Genomic DNA, 17,808 nt, shown 5'->3' with positions numbered 1-17,808 from the left:
ATCTCTCTCTGACAGAAAAAGAGGAAAGTGGGAGTTTGCACAGATAAGAGACGAAAATGAGTAGCTAAATCACACAGAAATAGTTTTGGAGAATGGTTAGTTAATAAAAGTGGATGGGGTCCAGCTGCATTACAGAAACTTCTTAATTCTTAATTCCTGACTCAAGATTAGAAAAGTTCTGCTTCTTCAGTGAAATTACCATGGTTACTAAACAGGGGGTCAGATTACAGGCATTTGCATATTGAGCAGACAAAAAAAAGGCCATATAGGTTTTACAGTTATGACATCAAAGATGCTGAGAAGACTGTGAACACTGTCTCCAGGAAAAATATGCTTCACCACAACCTCAGCCTCATCCTGAGCCAGAGAAACAAAAATACAATTAGTCATAAATCTATATAATAGACGGAAAACAACACATTTTCAGTAGAATAGATTCACAAGAGGTATATTGTTTGGCTCTTACATTCTCATGGAAGTACAGATCAAGACCCCCGTCCTGCACCACAAAGATACTGTCATCAATGTCACCTGGGCAGAATAATCCTTTACCTTGCTGCAGCTGCACAAACACCATATATCAGAGGCTTCTCAAAATGACTCAGAACACATTAGCTGCCGAACAGCACTGCCAGACCACTGGAGCTTGAATTCTATGCACTGTTTATTTTGGAAATTATATCTCTTGTAGGTTGGCAGGACAAGGTTCCAACCTCACATTTTTTCAGCATAAACAGGACCTAGAGAGCAGGTGAAAGTTCTCCAGGTCAAATTCAGTCAGATCTGCTTCTCTTTCGGCTGAAGGATTCAGGATTCTGATCAATTGCAAGCTATTGATAGAACTTTTTTCTTTTTCTGGATCGCTTTTGAGATACTGGACCTGAGTTGGCTGGTAAGGACAAGGTTTGGACCTAAATGGCCACAAATAACAACACTCCAAATATCATCCCATGACCATCATATTAACCATAGTGTTGTTTTGACAGCAACACATGGAACTAGGTATTTTCCAGCCAAAGTAACAAGTTCTGGTGCCTTTCTCATTATCTTCCTGCCATAAAACATGACTTTGTCTGTTTTTCTGAATCAATATTTAGGACCTAGAAACGTAATCTTCTCCTGGAAAATCAAAAGAAAAACGTTTGATGAAAAACTCAAAACCTTAAAACCTGGATATCATAAATATAAGAGTTATATAAATAGAACTCTTTAGCACACTGTAGCAACCAGTTTATGCCCAAATAACATAATTACTAAAAAAAAATGTGTTACTACTGTAAAAATGCATTTAGTTTATATATCTCATTCAAACAATGTGAGATAAATTGTGTAACATTGTTAAAAATATAATTAATTTCAGAAGTAATGTAACTAAGAAAATACAATAGGGGAAGCTGTTCAAGCTGCATCCCAAGATCTTTGTTCGTCAAATGGACTTTGTGTTTCAGTGATTTATTGATGGACTGTAAACAAGTGTGTGATGTTTTCTTAAACTTTCCAATGAATTGGTGTCATATTCATATTTAGCTCTTCATCTGGATATTCTTCAAAACTACTGGAATGGAAATGGTCCAACCCTTGGCAAAACTGATATATTGCCAGTGAATAATTTTGTAAATTAGGGGTTTTCAAATTGGGGTTGGGGTCAATGGAAATATTTACAGAAAAATAAAATAATTATAGTACTATAACAGCACTATGATTAAGAACACATAACTATGCAGCTTGCAAGAAACTGAAGATTTTCCAAATAATACTTTAGACATATACTGTCAAAAATTTATATAATTATACATTAGATCATAGATTACATAATAAAAACCTTAAAATATAAAATATACTTAAAAAAAAAAAAAACTTTTTGATTAAATGGAGTAAATTAATAAAACAGTACTATGGAGAATAGAAAAAGAAAACAACGGTGTACCTAAATAGAAACTAAATATTGTCCAAATTATATTTTGGATATATAATAATATAATTTTTTATATAAACTATATAGATGCCTCTTGCAAAGATATAATCATATTTTGGGGTATTTAAAAAAAATTAAAACCCCTACCTCAGAAAAAACACAATTTTACAAAAGAAAGGAATGTAAACACTTGTAATTATTAATATAGTTATGGTTTATTTGTTATAAAACGCCTTTGTCTGGTTCTCAGAGTAAAACCAGAAAATGTCCTTTACATTCTCGAGCTAAAATATATAGTCAAAACAAATGGCTCTAAATTGAAATAAAGAGAGCATCTCAAAATTGCATATACTGAATGCTAAGATGTTTCAGCAACACAATGCATTGAAATGTGCAGGTCCAAATAACCTCAACTTAAAAGGTTTTTAAAGCCCATCATATCGGCTATGCTCAGGAAGAGGGGACGGGTTCAGGCGGCTTCTGTTTCTCCTCTGGGCTCCAGTCCCATCTCCACACATGCATCATGTGGTCGTAGAAGGAGCAGGTAGCCATTAGGCAGGACAGAGACTGGGAGTCTCTAGCAGGGCTGGTGAAGGGGTCTGGAATTGAACTTTTTTCTGGTAATGAACACTGCTCGGGTATGTACCGCCCCGAGTCATCCTCCAGAGAGGTGTCAAAGCTGGCAGTGGGCGATTCATACTGGATCCTGAGATGACCTCCAGATTCTGTGAGCCCAACGCTAGTTTGCGGATGTTCTTGAGGAGAGGGGGGTGTGGAGTTGCTTAAGGGGAGTCTGGACCAATCTGCTCCATATGCTAATGAGTTGTGTAGAGTATAAGAGGCCAGAACTGGGCATGGTGCATCTTGTCCCTCTACAAACATGAAAAACAAAGCATAAAGAGTAGAATTCAATATCAATAATTATTTACACAGCTGTTCAAAAGTTGTTCAAAGGGTTGGTAAGATTTTTAATATGTTTGAAAGAAGAGTCTTATGCTCACCAAGGCTGAATTTATTTGATTAAAAATACAGTTAAAATAGTAATATTTGTAAATATTATTACAGTTTTTAACATATTTAAAAAAAAATAATAACATTTATTCCTATGAGGGCAAAGCTGAATTTTCAGCAGCCATTACTCCAGTGTCATATGATCCTTCAGAAACCATTCTAATATGCCAATTTGGTGCTTAGGGAATATTTATTTGAAATAAAATTTATTTGAAATAGGAACATGTATATCTGTTTCTTTTTAATCTTGACCCCAAACTTTTGATCAGTAGTGTGCATTTTGTAATTTACAAACAAAGGGGCACATTAGTTAGTGTAATTCTTACCCATAGCTTTCTGGCAGTGGAGAATGTGGAAATCATTATGCATGCATGCAGCTAGCAAAAGATGCTCTTGACTGGGGTGCCACTTGAGTCTCCACACACCTCCACCCACTGCAGTCTCACTCAAGGGCTGCTTCATGTTCCTCCCGTCCCAGAGCAACAAGTTCTCATCATAGCTGCAAGAAAAACACAATTTTTTTTGTCAAATTTTCCATTATTGTGTGGTCAAGCAAATTCGCCGCTGGCCAACAGGGGCTGTGTACTTTTGAGTCCATTCATTTTTCCTTTTTTTTTAACCCGGAAATGAAAGACATAAAATGTTTATTTTTTCTGTAATGGTTCAAACACTAATGAACAGAATTAGTAGACACAAACTCTTGTGCTACTGACATGCTAACTGGTAAACTATTATTATTTTTTGTTTATATTTTTATGATCTTGATCATTTTTCAAAGCTAAAAACATTTATATAAACATTAACGTTTGTTTTTTTTCCACACAAAAATACATACACGGAAATAATGACTTATAACTCCAAAACTATAGCAAGGAGAGTCCAAACGTTGGTATTAGTTTAATAAAATAAAATAAAAAAAGTGACCACACCTTAATACAGATGCTGTAAACTCTAAATTTTGTAAATCTATCTTCTGACTCACATAATCAGTTTCTATAGAGTGTTTTTTTTTGTATCTTTTGGAAAGTCATGGAAACACATTTCTTGTTGGAACAAACAGAAATGCAAAAAAGATATTAGAGATGTACCCCAGGGGTTTTTGACAGAGCAGCACTTACCTTCCAGTGGCTAGTATGTGCTCGCGATGAGGATTACTCTGTATGCTGCATACTCCCATAGTGTGTCTGTGACAGGACAGCAGTATTTACTCACAATGACTGCATAAACACCATGAAACTGCCATATAAATCATTAATGAAGTTAAACAGTAACTTAATAAAGACTAAATGTAATGTTGGTGGATAAAACAAAAACATAGCTATTGTCTGACCTCTTGCTGGTGAAGAAAGGGGAAGAGGGACCCATTCTCAGATCCCAGCCCTTAAGTTTGCAGTCATCACCACCTGGGACAGCAGGTACACAAAGGTTAAGATGGTCAAATCAAAAATCATGGACAATGTTCAAATGATTTTCATCGATTACAGTTCTGCTTTTAACACCATATTACCAGACATACTGATCAGGAAACTGCTACACCTTGGCCTTTCAACTAACATCTGTACATAGATTATGGGCTTTCCCACAAATCATCCACAATCTGTCAAGAACGACTCCCATCTCTCCACCACTCTTACACTCAACACTGGCTCCCCACAAGGCTCCGTGCTGGGTCCACTGCTGTACTCTGTATACATGGGAAATTGTGGCCTAGTGCTTAGAGCATTTGACTCCTAACCCTAGGGTTGTGGGTTCGAGTCTCAGGCAGGCAATACCACGACTGAGGTGCCTTTGAGCAAGGCACTGAACCCCCAACTGCTCCCTGGGCACCGCAGCATAAATGGCTGCCCACTGCTCTGGGTGTGTGTTCACTGCTGTGTATGTGTGCACTTTGGATGGGTTAAATGCAGAGCACAAATTCCGAGTAAGAGTCACCATGAATGTCACAAAGAATCAAAATAAATACCCTCATACCTGAATAAACAATCTGTGTATCCCAGTAACTAAATGCTGAGATCCAGGCTTCAAAGTCATGAGCTATCCACTGACACACAGCAGTTAAACTGGCTTCCCCCAGAGACAGCACTGTGAGAGAGCCACTCGAGTCACTGGACACCACACGCACATCACTGCTGCAAAAACACAACAGTAACCATTACATACAGAGACGATACAATGCCAAATCATCAATCCATCGATGACAAGCGCACTTTACCTCTGACCTCTCCCTGTGGACCAGTCTAAAGACAAGGCCAGTCTGTCAGGACCCAACTCGGTGCTCAACTCACACTCCAGAACACAGGTGCCCTGCTACTGGAGACACAGTCCAAACAGGCAGAAGATGCTTAATGAAGTACAAATACAGTCAGCAGTAAAACATCTTAACACAGTTACCAATCCCTACAGTGTTTAAAGCAGTGGTTCTCAACCAGAGTACCTCAGCAAACCTCCAAGGAGGCTGCAGGACTAAATTATAAATTACAGTTCAATTTAAGTTTACTGCCACATCAGCTTCACAGGCTATTTCATGGCAAAGATTATACATTAGAAAAACAACATAGCAGTACACATTACTACATAAAATAAATTTTAAGATTTTGTAAGTTTACTTTTGAAATAAAGTGTAAAAGTTATTTTCTGGTTCTGACCATAAAATACATAGTATTATTAATATACAGTACAGACCAAAAGTTTGGACACACCTTCTCATTCAAAGAGTTTTCTTTATTTTCATGACTATGAAAGTTGTAGAGTCACACTGAAGGCATCAAGGGCTATTTGAGCAAGAAGGCGAGTGATGGGGTGCTGCGCCAGATGACCTGGCCTCCACAGTCACCGGACCCGAACCCAATCGAGATGGTTTAGGGGTGAGCTGGACCGCAGACAGAAGGCAAAAGGGCCAACAAGTGCTAAGCATCTCTCGGGGAACTCCTTCAAGACTGTTGGAAGACCATTTCAGGTGAATACCTCTTGAAGCTCATCAAGAGAATGCTGAGAGTGTGCAAAGCAGTAATCAAAGCAAAAGGTGGCTACTTTGAAGAACCTAGAAAATGACATATTTTCAGTTGTTTCACACTTTTTTGTTATGTATATAATTCCATTTATAATTACACATGTGTTAATTCATAGTTTTGATGCCTTCAGTGTGAATCTACAATTTCCATAGTCATGAAAATAAAGAAAACTCTTTGAATGAGAAGGTGTGTCCAAACTTTTGGGCTGTACTGTATTTAAAGGAATAATTCACCCAAAAATTTACATTCTGACATCATTTACTCACTCTCAGTTTGTTCCAAACCTGTACAAGTTTCTTTCTTCTGTTGAATATAAAAGAAGATATTTTGAAGAATGTGGGTAGCCAAACAGCTGTAGGTCCCCATTGACTTTCATTGTATAAAAAATATTACAGAAGTCAATGGGGACCAGAAACAGCTTGGATAACAATATACAGCACTGTGCAAAAGTCTTAGGCCACTAGTATTTTTACCAACATTTTTTTTTAAGTCTGTTATTTCTATCTTTTAGTGTAGTGTGTTATTAGGAAATATCAGTTTACATTTCCAAACATTATTTTTGCCATAAATTGTAATCCAGTGAGATTTTTGTTTGCACAAAGAGACACAGAGATCTGATCTCATCGTCATCCATTCCATCATGACATGAAGAAACAGAACAAACTGAGACAGAATAAATCCAGAATAACTTTAGCAACGTCTGCAAAATGCTTCAAGAATCCTGCTACAGTACTGTGCAAAGTTTTAGGCACTTGTGTAAAAATGCTGTAAAGTGAGGATGCCGTCAAAAATAATTCCATAAATACATTATATTAATTAACTTCTATTAACTTAACTAAATTAAACCAACATTTGGTGTGCCCACACTATGCATTAAAAAAAGCTTTTGTCCTAGGTGCACTTGCGCATTGTTTTTTAGGTAGCTTCGCAGATAGGTTTCTTGAAGCGTTTTGGAGACATTGCTCTTCTGGACTGAGTCTGTCTCAGTTTTTTTCCTGTTTCTTCATGTCATTCCAGACAGACTGATGATGGTGAGATCAGATCTCTGTGTGGAGCACTGGCTGCTGTCAGACTCCTTGTGCGAACAAAATTCTCACTGGAATATTAAAATGAATGGCAAAAATACACTTAAAATACACTACACAAAAAGATAGAAATAACTGACTTAAAAAAAAAAACAATTCATTTGTGGAAATACTAGTGGCCTTAGACATTTTTTTCTTGTGTTTTCAGCAAAATAAAGAAATTCATATAAATTTGAAACAACCTTGAGGGTGAATAAATGATGACATAATTGATGTTTTTTGGTGAACTATTCTTTTAAAATAATAATTAATAAAATGCCATAAATAATAAAATTCATATTTTAATTATTGATCACTTTAATATTAATACAATTTTTACTTAATTAAAAATGCTTACAAAAATTCCTTTAAATTTTTACATTGCTTGACATTAATTAAAATAACTAGGCTGTACATTCAGGAGTTCAGGTTATACATCTCCAACATAATTCCAGTGGCATTCTTTAGTAATTGTAAGTTGAAATAATAATAGGTGTCAAAGAGATTCTAGACTTTTATTAAATCTAGTGCAGTCCTTGAATTTGCAATTCCTCATGCAGCATGAGTGTGTTTTGTCACCTGAGATTCCATAAGCTTGTACAACTGGATTTCTCCACTTGCAGTGGCCATACCCAACATTGGGCGCTCTGATATCGGCACGTGACACCTGAGAAATAAAACATAAACAAAAAAGTAAATAAAATACAAATAAATGGAAACACTCAAAATTCACGTGTATTGGCCAGGTCAGTTACATAAAGCATTTGATTTGACTCAGCACCCACACCATTACTACTGGCGATCTGTCAAGGGTCTTTGCTCTGCCTCAGCCTACATAGGACAAGTGGTCTGGAAAATCAATGAATGTCATCACATACAATAAACAATACACATAATATATACACAGAATGCACAAAATACAGTAGTATACATACGGAGTGTGTGACGTAATTGTATTAAGCAGAATGAACAGTGAGCTTGACTTACCATTTGAGATCGAGTAGAGCAGGAGTGTCTATCCGCTGAGTCTCAGTCAGTGGAGGGATGAACGACGCGCGCGGATTACAGTCAAACAGATAAAGTCGCCCGATTCTGCTCGGGGCTGTAGAGTCTAATGCGGTTTGCTGCAAACAGAAAACACTGTTTCAATCTAAAACTGACCAGTTTAATCCACACAATACCACAAACTAAAGTCGAACAATATTTTTGCGTTACCGTATCATCGCCTTTTTGAAGTTGGTAAGTCCCACAAGCCAGAACATGAGAGAACTGTGGTAATGGGCACCACTCCACGGTATCAGCGCTTAATTCCGTGTCAAACACTTGCAGGGTTCGGGTTCGAGACTGCCAACCCATTTAAGCGACTCGGCATAACATGAAGCAATTTAGAACGTATAACGTTAATCAGTCTGCGACGCCTAATTCACATACATGCAGCACTCTAGACCAGCTGTCATTAAATATTTTAATTATGAATTTAAATTGATATCATTTATTTGAAATGTTTTTCAAATATTAATTAAACTAAATAATACATTCCAGTTCATAAACATTTTCGTGAAACTTCGCCTTTTATCGTTTTCACGAGGTAAACAGGACGTGAATGGCGTAAGAACTTCCGGGTGGCTGAAGTCTGACTGGCTGAGCGTTTAAATCGCGATCTTGCTGTTTATGATGAGCGGTTCCTGACTGAGAAGCATGCGGGTTTTAAGTTTTTATGTAATTTTACGTTAAATCAGTATGGAACAAAACTCCGAGTCCAAATCTGTCCTTTGCACATTGCTGGATAAAAACGATCTGTCCAAGTATGTGTTTTTTACGCAGAAGCGATCATCAGGAGACCTAAGCATAGGGTGAGTAGACAGGAAATGTCAAACAGTGACAGCAGTTGTGCTATACTATATATCTAAAACTACTTTAAATAATACATAGTCTACATGTTTTATTTTTTGTGTAATTATTATAAATTCAGGTTAATTGCACCACGGTTATTTTAGTAGAACATACTGCTATAGTATTTACATACGGTATAATGTTTTATTGATGTTTTAATATTTTTTAATTTTAGTGTTTTTACGCGTTTTTGTAATTGATTATTATTTAAAATATTAACATTTAGCTTTAATTTCATTTTTATTTTTTGTAATTATAGTAGTTCAACTTAAACTTACTTTACGTGGTTGCTAAGACTTTTTTATCTAACAATTTTGTTTTATTTTATTTCAGTTTTATTTTCGGTATATAATTATTTATATAAATGATATATTTCGGTAATTATTTTTTATATATATCTCATGATGTCCTAAATCCTGTAGATTTACCAATGGTGAAGATGTCTGGAAAACATGTCTTTCAGAGGAGAATTTGTCTCAGCTTGTAAGGAGTTTTTATTTGTAATTTTTTTAATGGAGTCTTTCTGTATGACAGATATTCTTCTTTTATAACAATCATACACTGCTTTTATTTCTTTACAGTTTAAGAAGTTTTCATTAAAATCCACAGAGGATTATACCTTCAAACTCAAGTGAGTGGCAACTTGATGAGCAATTAATAAATCAATAACCTGATTTCTTGGTTGACAAGATCTTGTGTCCTCTCTGAGAACCATCTCTTGTGTATGTGGACAGATGTGCGTGCAAAGCTGGCAGAGCATTTGTGAAGCTGCAGGAGGACAGTGCCGTGCTGCATTTAGGAGCGGAGCCCACAGACCTCAGTCTGTCCCTGTCAAAACTCACTGACTCGGAGGGAAAGACAGAAGTCAAGGATCTGCTTTTTAAAATGGCAGACAGCCTGCAACAGCTAGAAAGTCAAGGCAAGCAAAGATGTTTTCAATTATTATACTCACTATTTTTTTTTCAAATTTTCAGTAACAAAACCCTGCTTTTCGAAATGTTCACTGTTTTATCATTTTTAGGTTCTACATCCTCATTTAATCCAGTCAATAGCCCTCAGAAGAGGAGTACTGGTAAGTTAAGGCAGCACCTTTTTAAGCTTGTTAGTTGTCAAATGGATTTAAATCACTGGTTTAAACATCCAGGGAGCCTAAGAAGTCTTACAATTATTTTCTTATATTAACATTCTTATTTAAAATGCTAAAACCCCATGACATTATATTTTTGAGTTTTTTTAAAGTTTATTTTATTACAGCAGAAGTACCAGCTGTATACTGTACATCAGAGTTATATCACAAGTAAAAAATTACTTAAGCTCATTTAAAATTAGTGATGACATGTTTTTGTTTTAGAATTTGAACCTAGGAAACAGCATAAGGGTCCAGTAGTAGCAGTTAGAAAACGTCTTCCTGGGGATTCTCTCATCAACCCAGGAACCAAAAGGTGAATATTTTAATTGACTTTACATTCCAGAATAAATAAACAAAAATCTGCCAACACTTTACAGAGGATATTCTGCTCACTGACCATTTCTGTTTATTTTACAGAAAGAAACCTGCAACAGGTGTGGCCTTTGACGATGAATGATGTCAACACAACCACATGAACTGTAGCTTTTTAACCAACTCAACACTATCTGTTTTTAAAATGCAACTCGCACACAAATCACAATATGAGCTGTTTTACATCATGTATCTGTTTAAGGTTTTATTGAATAACATTGCTAAATGATTTCTTAATTTTTTTCCTTTCTGAGATTTTTGCTAATAAAAATTGTATTTTTAAATAATCGTGTTCACCGAAATTATTTAAATCAGTAGGCTCAAATAATTATTATAATAAAAACAGTCAGAAATTCAATTTAACAATTTATTGATTCTCTTTTCTCCCTGTTAATATGAAAAACATCAGTTCACCACAGTTAAAAGCAATTGAAAACAAGCTGAAAAGGTCCAGTCAATCTTGTTACAAGGGAATCCACCTGAACATCGGTATTACTGGATGAAAAAATAATAATAACAACATTCATAAATATTTTATCATATTCACATGTACTGAAATAACATTCCAAAGCACTGACTAGAAAGATAAAACTAAATCACCCCCTTATCCATAAAGCTATCTTATATGATACAGAACCACACTCATGTTTGCTGGTGTCTTAAATCACTGCACTGTAAATTTCCAAAGTGAAAAGCAGCTTGCACTGATCTTTAGTTAGGCTGTTGAGGTGTCTAAGTGGCCCAGATGCCTTAATAATCAAAGCAAGACTTCTGATCTTTGTTTAAATAAGTGTTCATTAGGTCAGTTTTCACATAGCTGGTCACAATTCATTTACACGTTTCAAAAACTATGCTTCATTTCCCTTTGGACATCATACAGGAAAATGCTTTCCTCTCTTTGAGCTCAAAAATATAGATCATACTCTTTTATGCAGCAATGTCAGAAAAATAAGACCATTATATAATTAAGTGCTGACAGCTGTGCAAGAGTCCGAGAATAAGCACGGTTAGACTTTCACTGAGTGATAGGACCTAACCATCATCAACATCGCTGACATGGAGAATTTAATTTCAAACAAAAAATATAATTGACTAATTTCAGACCAAAAAAAAATCCAACATTTACACTTGTATTACATTACAGTGCAAACGACAGAGTCAAAACCTCCTGCTATTCATGAAACATTTCAAGGGTTCTCATAAATACAATAATCAAGAGCAATGACCTGATTTCTGTCTATCTGTTATAACAGTGACTCAGAGTTCACCTTTGGCTTCACAGTGATAGCACGACAATTATTATGAATATTTCTAATGACATCTGGTTTTATGCAGCTTTTAACCATTAGCAACAATGCAACAGAAATTTACCACAGAGACGAACGTCAAATTAATTTCAGAATTCAACCAATCAAAAAAAAAAAAAAAAAAAAAAACGTATGCCATTTACATTCAATTACAAGACTATAAACATCTCCAAAGCAGGGCTGGTTCAGTCCGGTTCCACTAAAGGCCTTTGGATCGGTCACAAGCCATTCACTATTGAATGTCCGATTTAACATTTTTAATAAAGGTGCACAGGTACATTTGCATTTTTCAACAAGAACAACAGGTCTGTTCAACACATGTAAGCATAGTAAAATTTCTTCAACCCACAACACAACAGGCTTGTCTTTTATAGCATGCTCACTCGATGCAGGTACAAATAAACAAAGTAGGTCCGAGTACAGAAAAAAAGATTGGTTTGAACTCAACGTGAGGATAAACAGTCATAGAAAGAACAAGTTGCAAAGGCTGAACCCATACAAGTCCTATTCTTTGAGGGATGATTATGCAACACTACAGTTAAAACAATTCAACATGTGATCAGTTTAAAGATAGTATGACCATATTTAAGTTTCGAGAGATATCAAAATAAACCACACGGCCAGGTCGTATCTAAGAAATACATTCTCTTTGATTCCCATCCAGCAGGCTTGAATATAAAGTACAGTAATACATGATTCCATAAACCATCATCTCCGAAACACAGGAGGGGAGGCCGTGGACGGAGTACCTCTCAGGCCCAGTCGAGTTCAGGCACCGACTGTGTCCGCATCTCTGTTTAGAGTTCCCAGAAGAGCCGTTCTCTCCTGAAGTGCAAATGGAAACAAGAACAATCCTCTCACTGGGCCAAAGAGATGGATCCTCTCCAGCTAGAAAAAACACACTAATGTCTTTCACCATACAGACACATTTTTTTTACTATCTCTCCGGCTGTGATATGAACAGATGTTTCAGCACAGAGTGTCTGTATTAAAAGACAACTGCACCTGTGAGAAAGCAGAATGAAAATGATTAGAGAAATATTTGAAATAAGGTTGTTTAATAGTCTTGTAATAATTGCTGTTCTTTTGAACTTCTTACTCATCCAAGAATCCTGAAAGAAAGCAGCAAAACCATACAACATATTTCTTGAGCAGCGTATAATTAGAATTAGAATGATTTAAGGATGTTGTGAAATTGAAATCGCGAGTAATGGCAGCTGGGAATTCATCTTAGGAATAAATTACATTTCAAAATATAATACAATAGAAAACATTTATTTAAAATTTTAATAATATTATGGATTTATTGTTATGTATTCATTTATTTTTGATCAAATAAAAGAAGCCTTAGTGAGGACAAGAATCTCCTTTCAAAAACATAAAAGAAAAATCTCTTAACCTTTGAACTGTAGTGTAGTATTTTTAGTATGTAGTATATATATTTATCTTACCCCATTTTTGTCTTCCATTGTTTTGCAAAAGTTAATGTTAACTTGTGAGATGCATTAAAAATTCTAATCCATTTTTTATTCACTTAACTTTTTTTTACTGCCACAGCCTGATTCTAAATCCATAAGCAGCTCACTTGATATGTTCAATCTTTTTTTTATATATAAAATAAAGCTTTCTAATAATAGATGTCTTTATAAATCATAACTCAAGTGGGCTGGTATTAAGAGTAAGAGTAATAAGTCTAATGCAGACCGTGCCAAGCTGATTTAATTGAATTATCTAATCAACCGAAAAGTAGTTTTTATGTGCCTGTGTCCCAAGTCTTACCCTCTCTTCCTCAAAGCTGATCAGCCCTTCATCATCATCAGTCTCAAGTTCTTCTGGCTCTTCGCTTACGAGGGCGTTGAGTTCTGTGTTAGTAGGACCAGGCCTGAGGATGCTGAGCAGACGCTGCAGTGGTGACTGACCAGCACTAGATGGGGAACTTTCTTGCTGTTCTAAGTTATCACTTTGCTTTTTTGCAAAGTTGACAAAGACCTAAGAAAATAACATACAGGAAGAAATTACTACTTTTCCTTGTTACAGTATGTACTCTTTGGATTCATGTTTCATACATTTAGTTAATCGTTTAGATTTTGACCAACTGAATCACTGAATGTAATTTCAGCCAAGTAAACTAATATTCACTTTTAATAATGACATGCTTCAAGTCACTGATGTATACTTACGTTGTCTAAAGTTGTCTGGCTGACAGAATAATCTTCGATGCTCAGCACCTCCACCACCTGCTCCATTCTGCTGAAGACCTGAGCCAGAGAGATGTTCTCGGACTTCAGCTGGTACTGAATCTTTGTGTGGTGCCTCTCCTTGTGTGAAAGAATATGCAGAAGTTTACCATTTTTAACTGCAAGTGAAGCAAGCTCAAAATATACTCACATGTACACTTAGTTTTGTCAGCACTGCACAAACACCTTGCGAGAGCTGCTTGCATCTTTGAAAACTCATCATCTTATATATTACAATCCAAACTGACAACATAAATGTACTTGTATACTATGGCCATCTGTTTTGGAGAAATCTGAGCTGATGCACAGCAAATATGTACATTTCCAGTCAAACTCTTGTCCTTAAACGTACCTTTAGGACGGCCTCTGGAAAATTCCTGTTGAAAAACCGGATCACTTCCTTGATGTTAGCAGTGTTCTTAGTACGTACTGTTATCATGTATCCATCCCCAAATCTGGAAAAAAAAGAGAAAAGAAAAGTGAATTGACATTTTAAAAGAACACTGCACTCCTGCGTCACACATTTTAGTGGCGGAGACTTCTCAAACCTGTTTTTGAGATGCTGGATGCTACCCAGACACTTGAACCTGCCGTTAACCATGATGCCCAGTCTCGTACACAAGGCTTCACACTCCTCCATACTGCAAACAAATACATTATTATATCAGTGCAATTCAAATAATTAAACAGAAAACAAGATTTCTATAGTTACCACACCTGTGTGATGTCAACACCACAGAGCGTCCGGTCTTGATGATGTCAAGAATCAGATTCCATAAGAAACGACGAGCCTTTGGGTCCATGCCTGTGGTGGGTTCATCCTATAATGATAAACAACAGACAAGGACAAGTAAAAATGATTTTGTTTTGCAGCAGTGTGTGTGCAACAGGACGAAAGAAAAGTGTGACAGGCAGATCTAACCAGAAAGATGAGTGAGGGGTATCCAATCAGAGCAATAGCTGTGGAGAGTTTGCGTTTGTTGCCTCCACTGTAGGTGCCAGCAGGTTTGTCAGCATACTTGGACAACTCCAACTTCTCCAGAGCCCACTGAACCACCTTCAGAGCGAGACATAACAATTTGATATTTTATTTTTAACAGCAAGAGCAATGAATTTCAATTATAGATTGCTAAGTGCTTTTGCACTTTTTCAAAACTGATTTCAAGAGAGCTTTCAGGAGCTCTTATCCACACTCGACTATCACTGATAAGTGCATTTTTACAGAATGCCTTGTGACTTCACAGAGTGTGCTCACCCGTTCCTCATCTTTCCAGGGGATGCCGCGGAGGCGTGTGTACAGCTCCAGATGTTCTCGAGCAGTCAGGTCATCAAACAGAGCGTCAAACTGAGGACAGTAACCGATGCTCTGCTGCACGTGTAAAACCTCCCGCAAGATACTGCAGGACAACGAGAGACTCGTACTGACCAAGCCATTCACATTAGCAGTATATACACAAAATAATGAACATCAAGGAAATATAAAGACGCTTTAAATAAACAACACAAATGTATGGTTAATAAAATTACCAATAGTGTAAAAAAACAATCACTTTAACTCAAAACATATTCTATATTCTGTCGAAAAATACCTTGTATTTTTAACACTGAAAAATAATCAGTAGTGTTGTTAGCATAGCAACATATAACAGTTAAATCTCCTAAATAAAACTAAATAGCATAAGATTGTGCTTATTTATTAACATTTGTTGGAGGTTTATGCTTTAAGAATTACAAGTAGGGTAAAAACAATAAACCTATTTCAAGATTTACTCTACATTCTGCCAAAAATTACTTTGTATTTTCAGCAATGAAAAATTAATGAATAGAGTCGTTGACAAAGCAACATGCTATCATCAAATCTTCCTTACAAAAAGTCAATAAAAAATAATTTACTTAATTTTATATATAGGTGAAGAAGAAAGATTTCAGCACCTGTGTTCCTGAATAAAGGCCTCTCCCCCTGTTGTGCTCTCATCTCCTGTCAGCATTTTGAAGGTGGTGGTCTTCCCTGCCCCGTTCACTCCCAGCAGCCCGAAGCACTCCCCAGGACGGACCCCCAGACACAAGCGGTCCACTGCCAGGATCCGGCCCATCTTGCGAGACTTGTACACCTGTGAGGAAACACAAGCTCTGAGGATCATGCGTTCAGCTCAGACAGACGGGGTTAAGCTAAAGTCTTCAAATGTCATGGAGTGTCTGACCTTGGTTAGGTTGTCGATCTTCAGCATGTCACTGTCAGCGTCTCCCCTCAGCACTCGGCGTCTCTCACAGGCCACATCAACATCATCATCCTCAACTGGCTGACTGTTGACAGGCATCCTCCTTCAACCAGATGAAAACGGTGACCTTTAGAACACTTTCATTTGAATCGCTCACACACAAACTGTATACAATATCCCACTCACTGGGCTTTCCTGAGGAAGTTGTACTGGCATAGAATTGTAATGAGAAAGCCAACGAAACCCTCAATGGTCATGGCCACCAGTCCCCGTGTCACAATGTCCCATTCAAATGGAGACTTAACCTTATCAAACTGGCCTGCAGGGAAGAAAATGCATTTAACCATCTGAAAAGAGCAAAGAACAGTCATCAACAGGGCCTTGAGATGGAGAACACATTAAACACACCGATCTTGGCGTAATACTCATTGATATACTCATTATAGGCCATCTCCATCAATCCATGACCAAGGTTATAGTTAGGAAAGATGAGAAAACAGGACTTCAAATAGCTGTTTACCAACTTCAGATCCTGTGAGGTAAAACATAAAAATAAAAAGTATATCAGGGATAAAATTGGATACAGTCGAAAAGATCAAGAACACTGATGTGGGACAGGCCATCATTGAAATCATTTCTTTAATAGAACATCAAATCATCAAAATAATACATCGAAAAATACATTTGCAAATAAATGTATACAGTAGTATATTTGTAGCTCCACTATAGTTATAAAGGTAAATTAGTTACCTATTTGAATAACCAAAAAAATCCCTGTTTATACACATTAAACCTTCTCTGTCTGACCTACCTTGTCACGTTCGAACAGCTGTAGAAGGAAAGTGGCCACCGTGGCTGTTATGCCAATGAAGAGATTGATGACTATGAGGAAAACATAAGCTGTGCTGGGCACCTCAAACCAGAAAGAGGCCGGATACATAATGGGGGTTATAGACCAGCTAGAAAGAGAGAGCGAATGGTCACATTTTATGTGGCATTTTAAGTCCTGAAGAAAAAAAAAACTGTAGTTACTGTAACACTGTCTGATTGAGTCTTCATACAGAAAGAGCTTACCCATAAAGGAGGAAGAGAGAGAGCACTGCTGGGAAATTTGTAGGTGAGGTGTACGCAGGAAGGTCAAATACAAACAAAATGAGGACACAGCACGTTGCTGGAACCAGGTAGTTCAGCTAGCGAAGAAAGGACAAAAGAAATCTGTGTGATTTTTTTTTTTTTTTTTTAGCCCTCATTAAAACCAAATCCTACATAGTCTCTCCTTCATCTTACCATGTCCCATATGTAGTTTGCTAGCCAGTAAGTTACAGGGTCACATCCGCTGACAAACTGCAGGTGTTTGGCTTTGGTGGATTTTTCTGCTACCAGGAAGACCACGAAGCTTGCTGGCACAAAGGACATGGCTACTATGATGAAGATGGCAATAACCACATCAGTGCCCTGGAGCCTAGAAGAAGATGAAGAGTGGATATGAAATCAGAAATAAGCTATGAGCGCTCGAGCGTTGGAACGGGAAGAAGAGAGGAGAGTAGGACTTACAGATAATCCAAAGAAAGACTGGCACTGGTTCTGTTCATTGGATGATTGGTCACTGTGATGCCTGTGAGCACAAACAGTATTTTTAGTGCTATTAAA

The 17,808-nt window shown here is 36.8% G+C and overlaps 3 protein-coding genes across 8 annotated transcripts in view; 1 reads left to right on the top strand and 2 right to left on the bottom strand.

The window, feature by feature from the left end:
• Positions 1-2,105: 2,105 nt before the first annotated feature.
• On the bottom strand, positions 2,106-8,572 carry LOC128010872 (diphthine methyltransferase). Of its 3 annotated transcripts, none has more exons than XM_052593046.1 (9): positions 8,217-8,572; positions 7,989-8,125; positions 7,581-7,668; positions 5,139-5,233; positions 4,898-5,055; positions 4,257-4,329; positions 4,045-4,110; positions 3,253-3,425; positions 2,106-2,787 (listed from the first exon to the last, which is right to left on the bottom strand). In XM_052593046.1, the coding sequence occupies exons 1-9, from the start codon at positions 8,355-8,357 to the stop codon at positions 2,366-2,368; spliced, it is 1,353 nt and encodes a 450-aa protein (XP_052449006.1). In that variant the 5' UTR covers positions 8,358-8,572; the 3' UTR covers positions 2,106-2,365. The 3 variants fall into 3 exon arrangements, with proteins under 3 accessions (XP_052449006.1, XP_052449007.1, XP_052449008.1); XM_052593047.1 differs by having other exon boundaries at positions 4,898-5,052; XM_052593048.1 differs by lacking the exon at positions 8,217-8,572 and adding an exon at positions 7,757-7,850 and having other exon boundaries at positions 7,989-8,117.
• A 24-nt stretch (positions 8,573-8,596) lies between these two features.
• LOC128010908 (protein PAXX) lies at positions 8,597-10,682 on the top strand. Its single transcript, XM_052593049.1, has 7 exons — positions 8,597-8,854; positions 9,317-9,377; positions 9,476-9,525; positions 9,629-9,813; positions 9,916-9,966; positions 10,246-10,336; positions 10,441-10,682. Exons 1-7 carry the CDS (start codon positions 8,742-8,744, stop codon positions 10,478-10,480), a joined length of 591 nt encoding a protein of 196 aa, XP_052449009.1. The 5' UTR covers positions 8,597-8,741; the 3' UTR covers positions 10,481-10,682.
• Positions 10,683-10,748: 66 nt separating this feature from the next.
• LOC128010826 (ATP-binding cassette sub-family A member 2) overlaps positions 10,749-17,808 on the bottom strand; it is a 51,838-nt gene continuing 44,778 nt past the window's right edge. For all 4 annotated transcript variants that reach the window (XM_052593042.1, XM_052593044.1, XM_052593045.1 and 1 more), the window contains exons 34-49: positions 17,713-17,773; positions 17,446-17,620; positions 17,233-17,348; positions 16,970-17,117; positions 16,567-16,690; positions 16,345-16,477; positions 16,141-16,261; positions 15,872-16,050; positions 15,195-15,336; positions 14,862-14,996; positions 14,657-14,760; positions 14,488-14,580; positions 14,292-14,394; positions 13,883-14,020; positions 13,482-13,691; positions 10,749-12,707 (exon numbers count right to left, since the gene is read on the bottom strand). In XM_052593042.1, coding sequence (XP_052449002.1) covers positions 12,672-12,707; positions 13,482-13,691; positions 13,883-14,020; positions 14,292-14,394; positions 14,488-14,580; positions 14,657-14,760; positions 14,862-14,996; positions 15,195-15,336; positions 15,872-16,050; positions 16,141-16,261; positions 16,345-16,477; positions 16,567-16,690; positions 16,970-17,117; positions 17,233-17,348; positions 17,446-17,620; positions 17,713-17,773 — 2,018 coding nt within the window. In that variant the 3' untranslated portion in view covers positions 10,749-12,671. The remainder of the gene's footprint in view (positions 12,708-13,481; positions 13,692-13,882; positions 14,021-14,291; positions 14,395-14,487; positions 14,581-14,656; positions 14,761-14,861; positions 14,997-15,194; positions 15,337-15,871; positions 16,051-16,140; positions 16,262-16,344; positions 16,478-16,566; positions 16,691-16,969; positions 17,118-17,232; positions 17,349-17,445; positions 17,621-17,712; positions 17,774-17,808) is intronic.

Source organism: Carassius gibelio, chromosome A5, assembly GCF_023724105.1.
Source record: "Carassius gibelio isolate Cgi1373 ecotype wild population from Czech Republic chromosome A5, carGib1.2-hapl.c, whole genome shotgun sequence".
Lineage (NCBI taxonomy): Eukaryota > Metazoa > Chordata > Actinopteri > Cypriniformes > Cyprinidae > Carassius > Carassius gibelio.
This window is presented reverse-complemented; position numbering and strand designations above follow the sequence as displayed.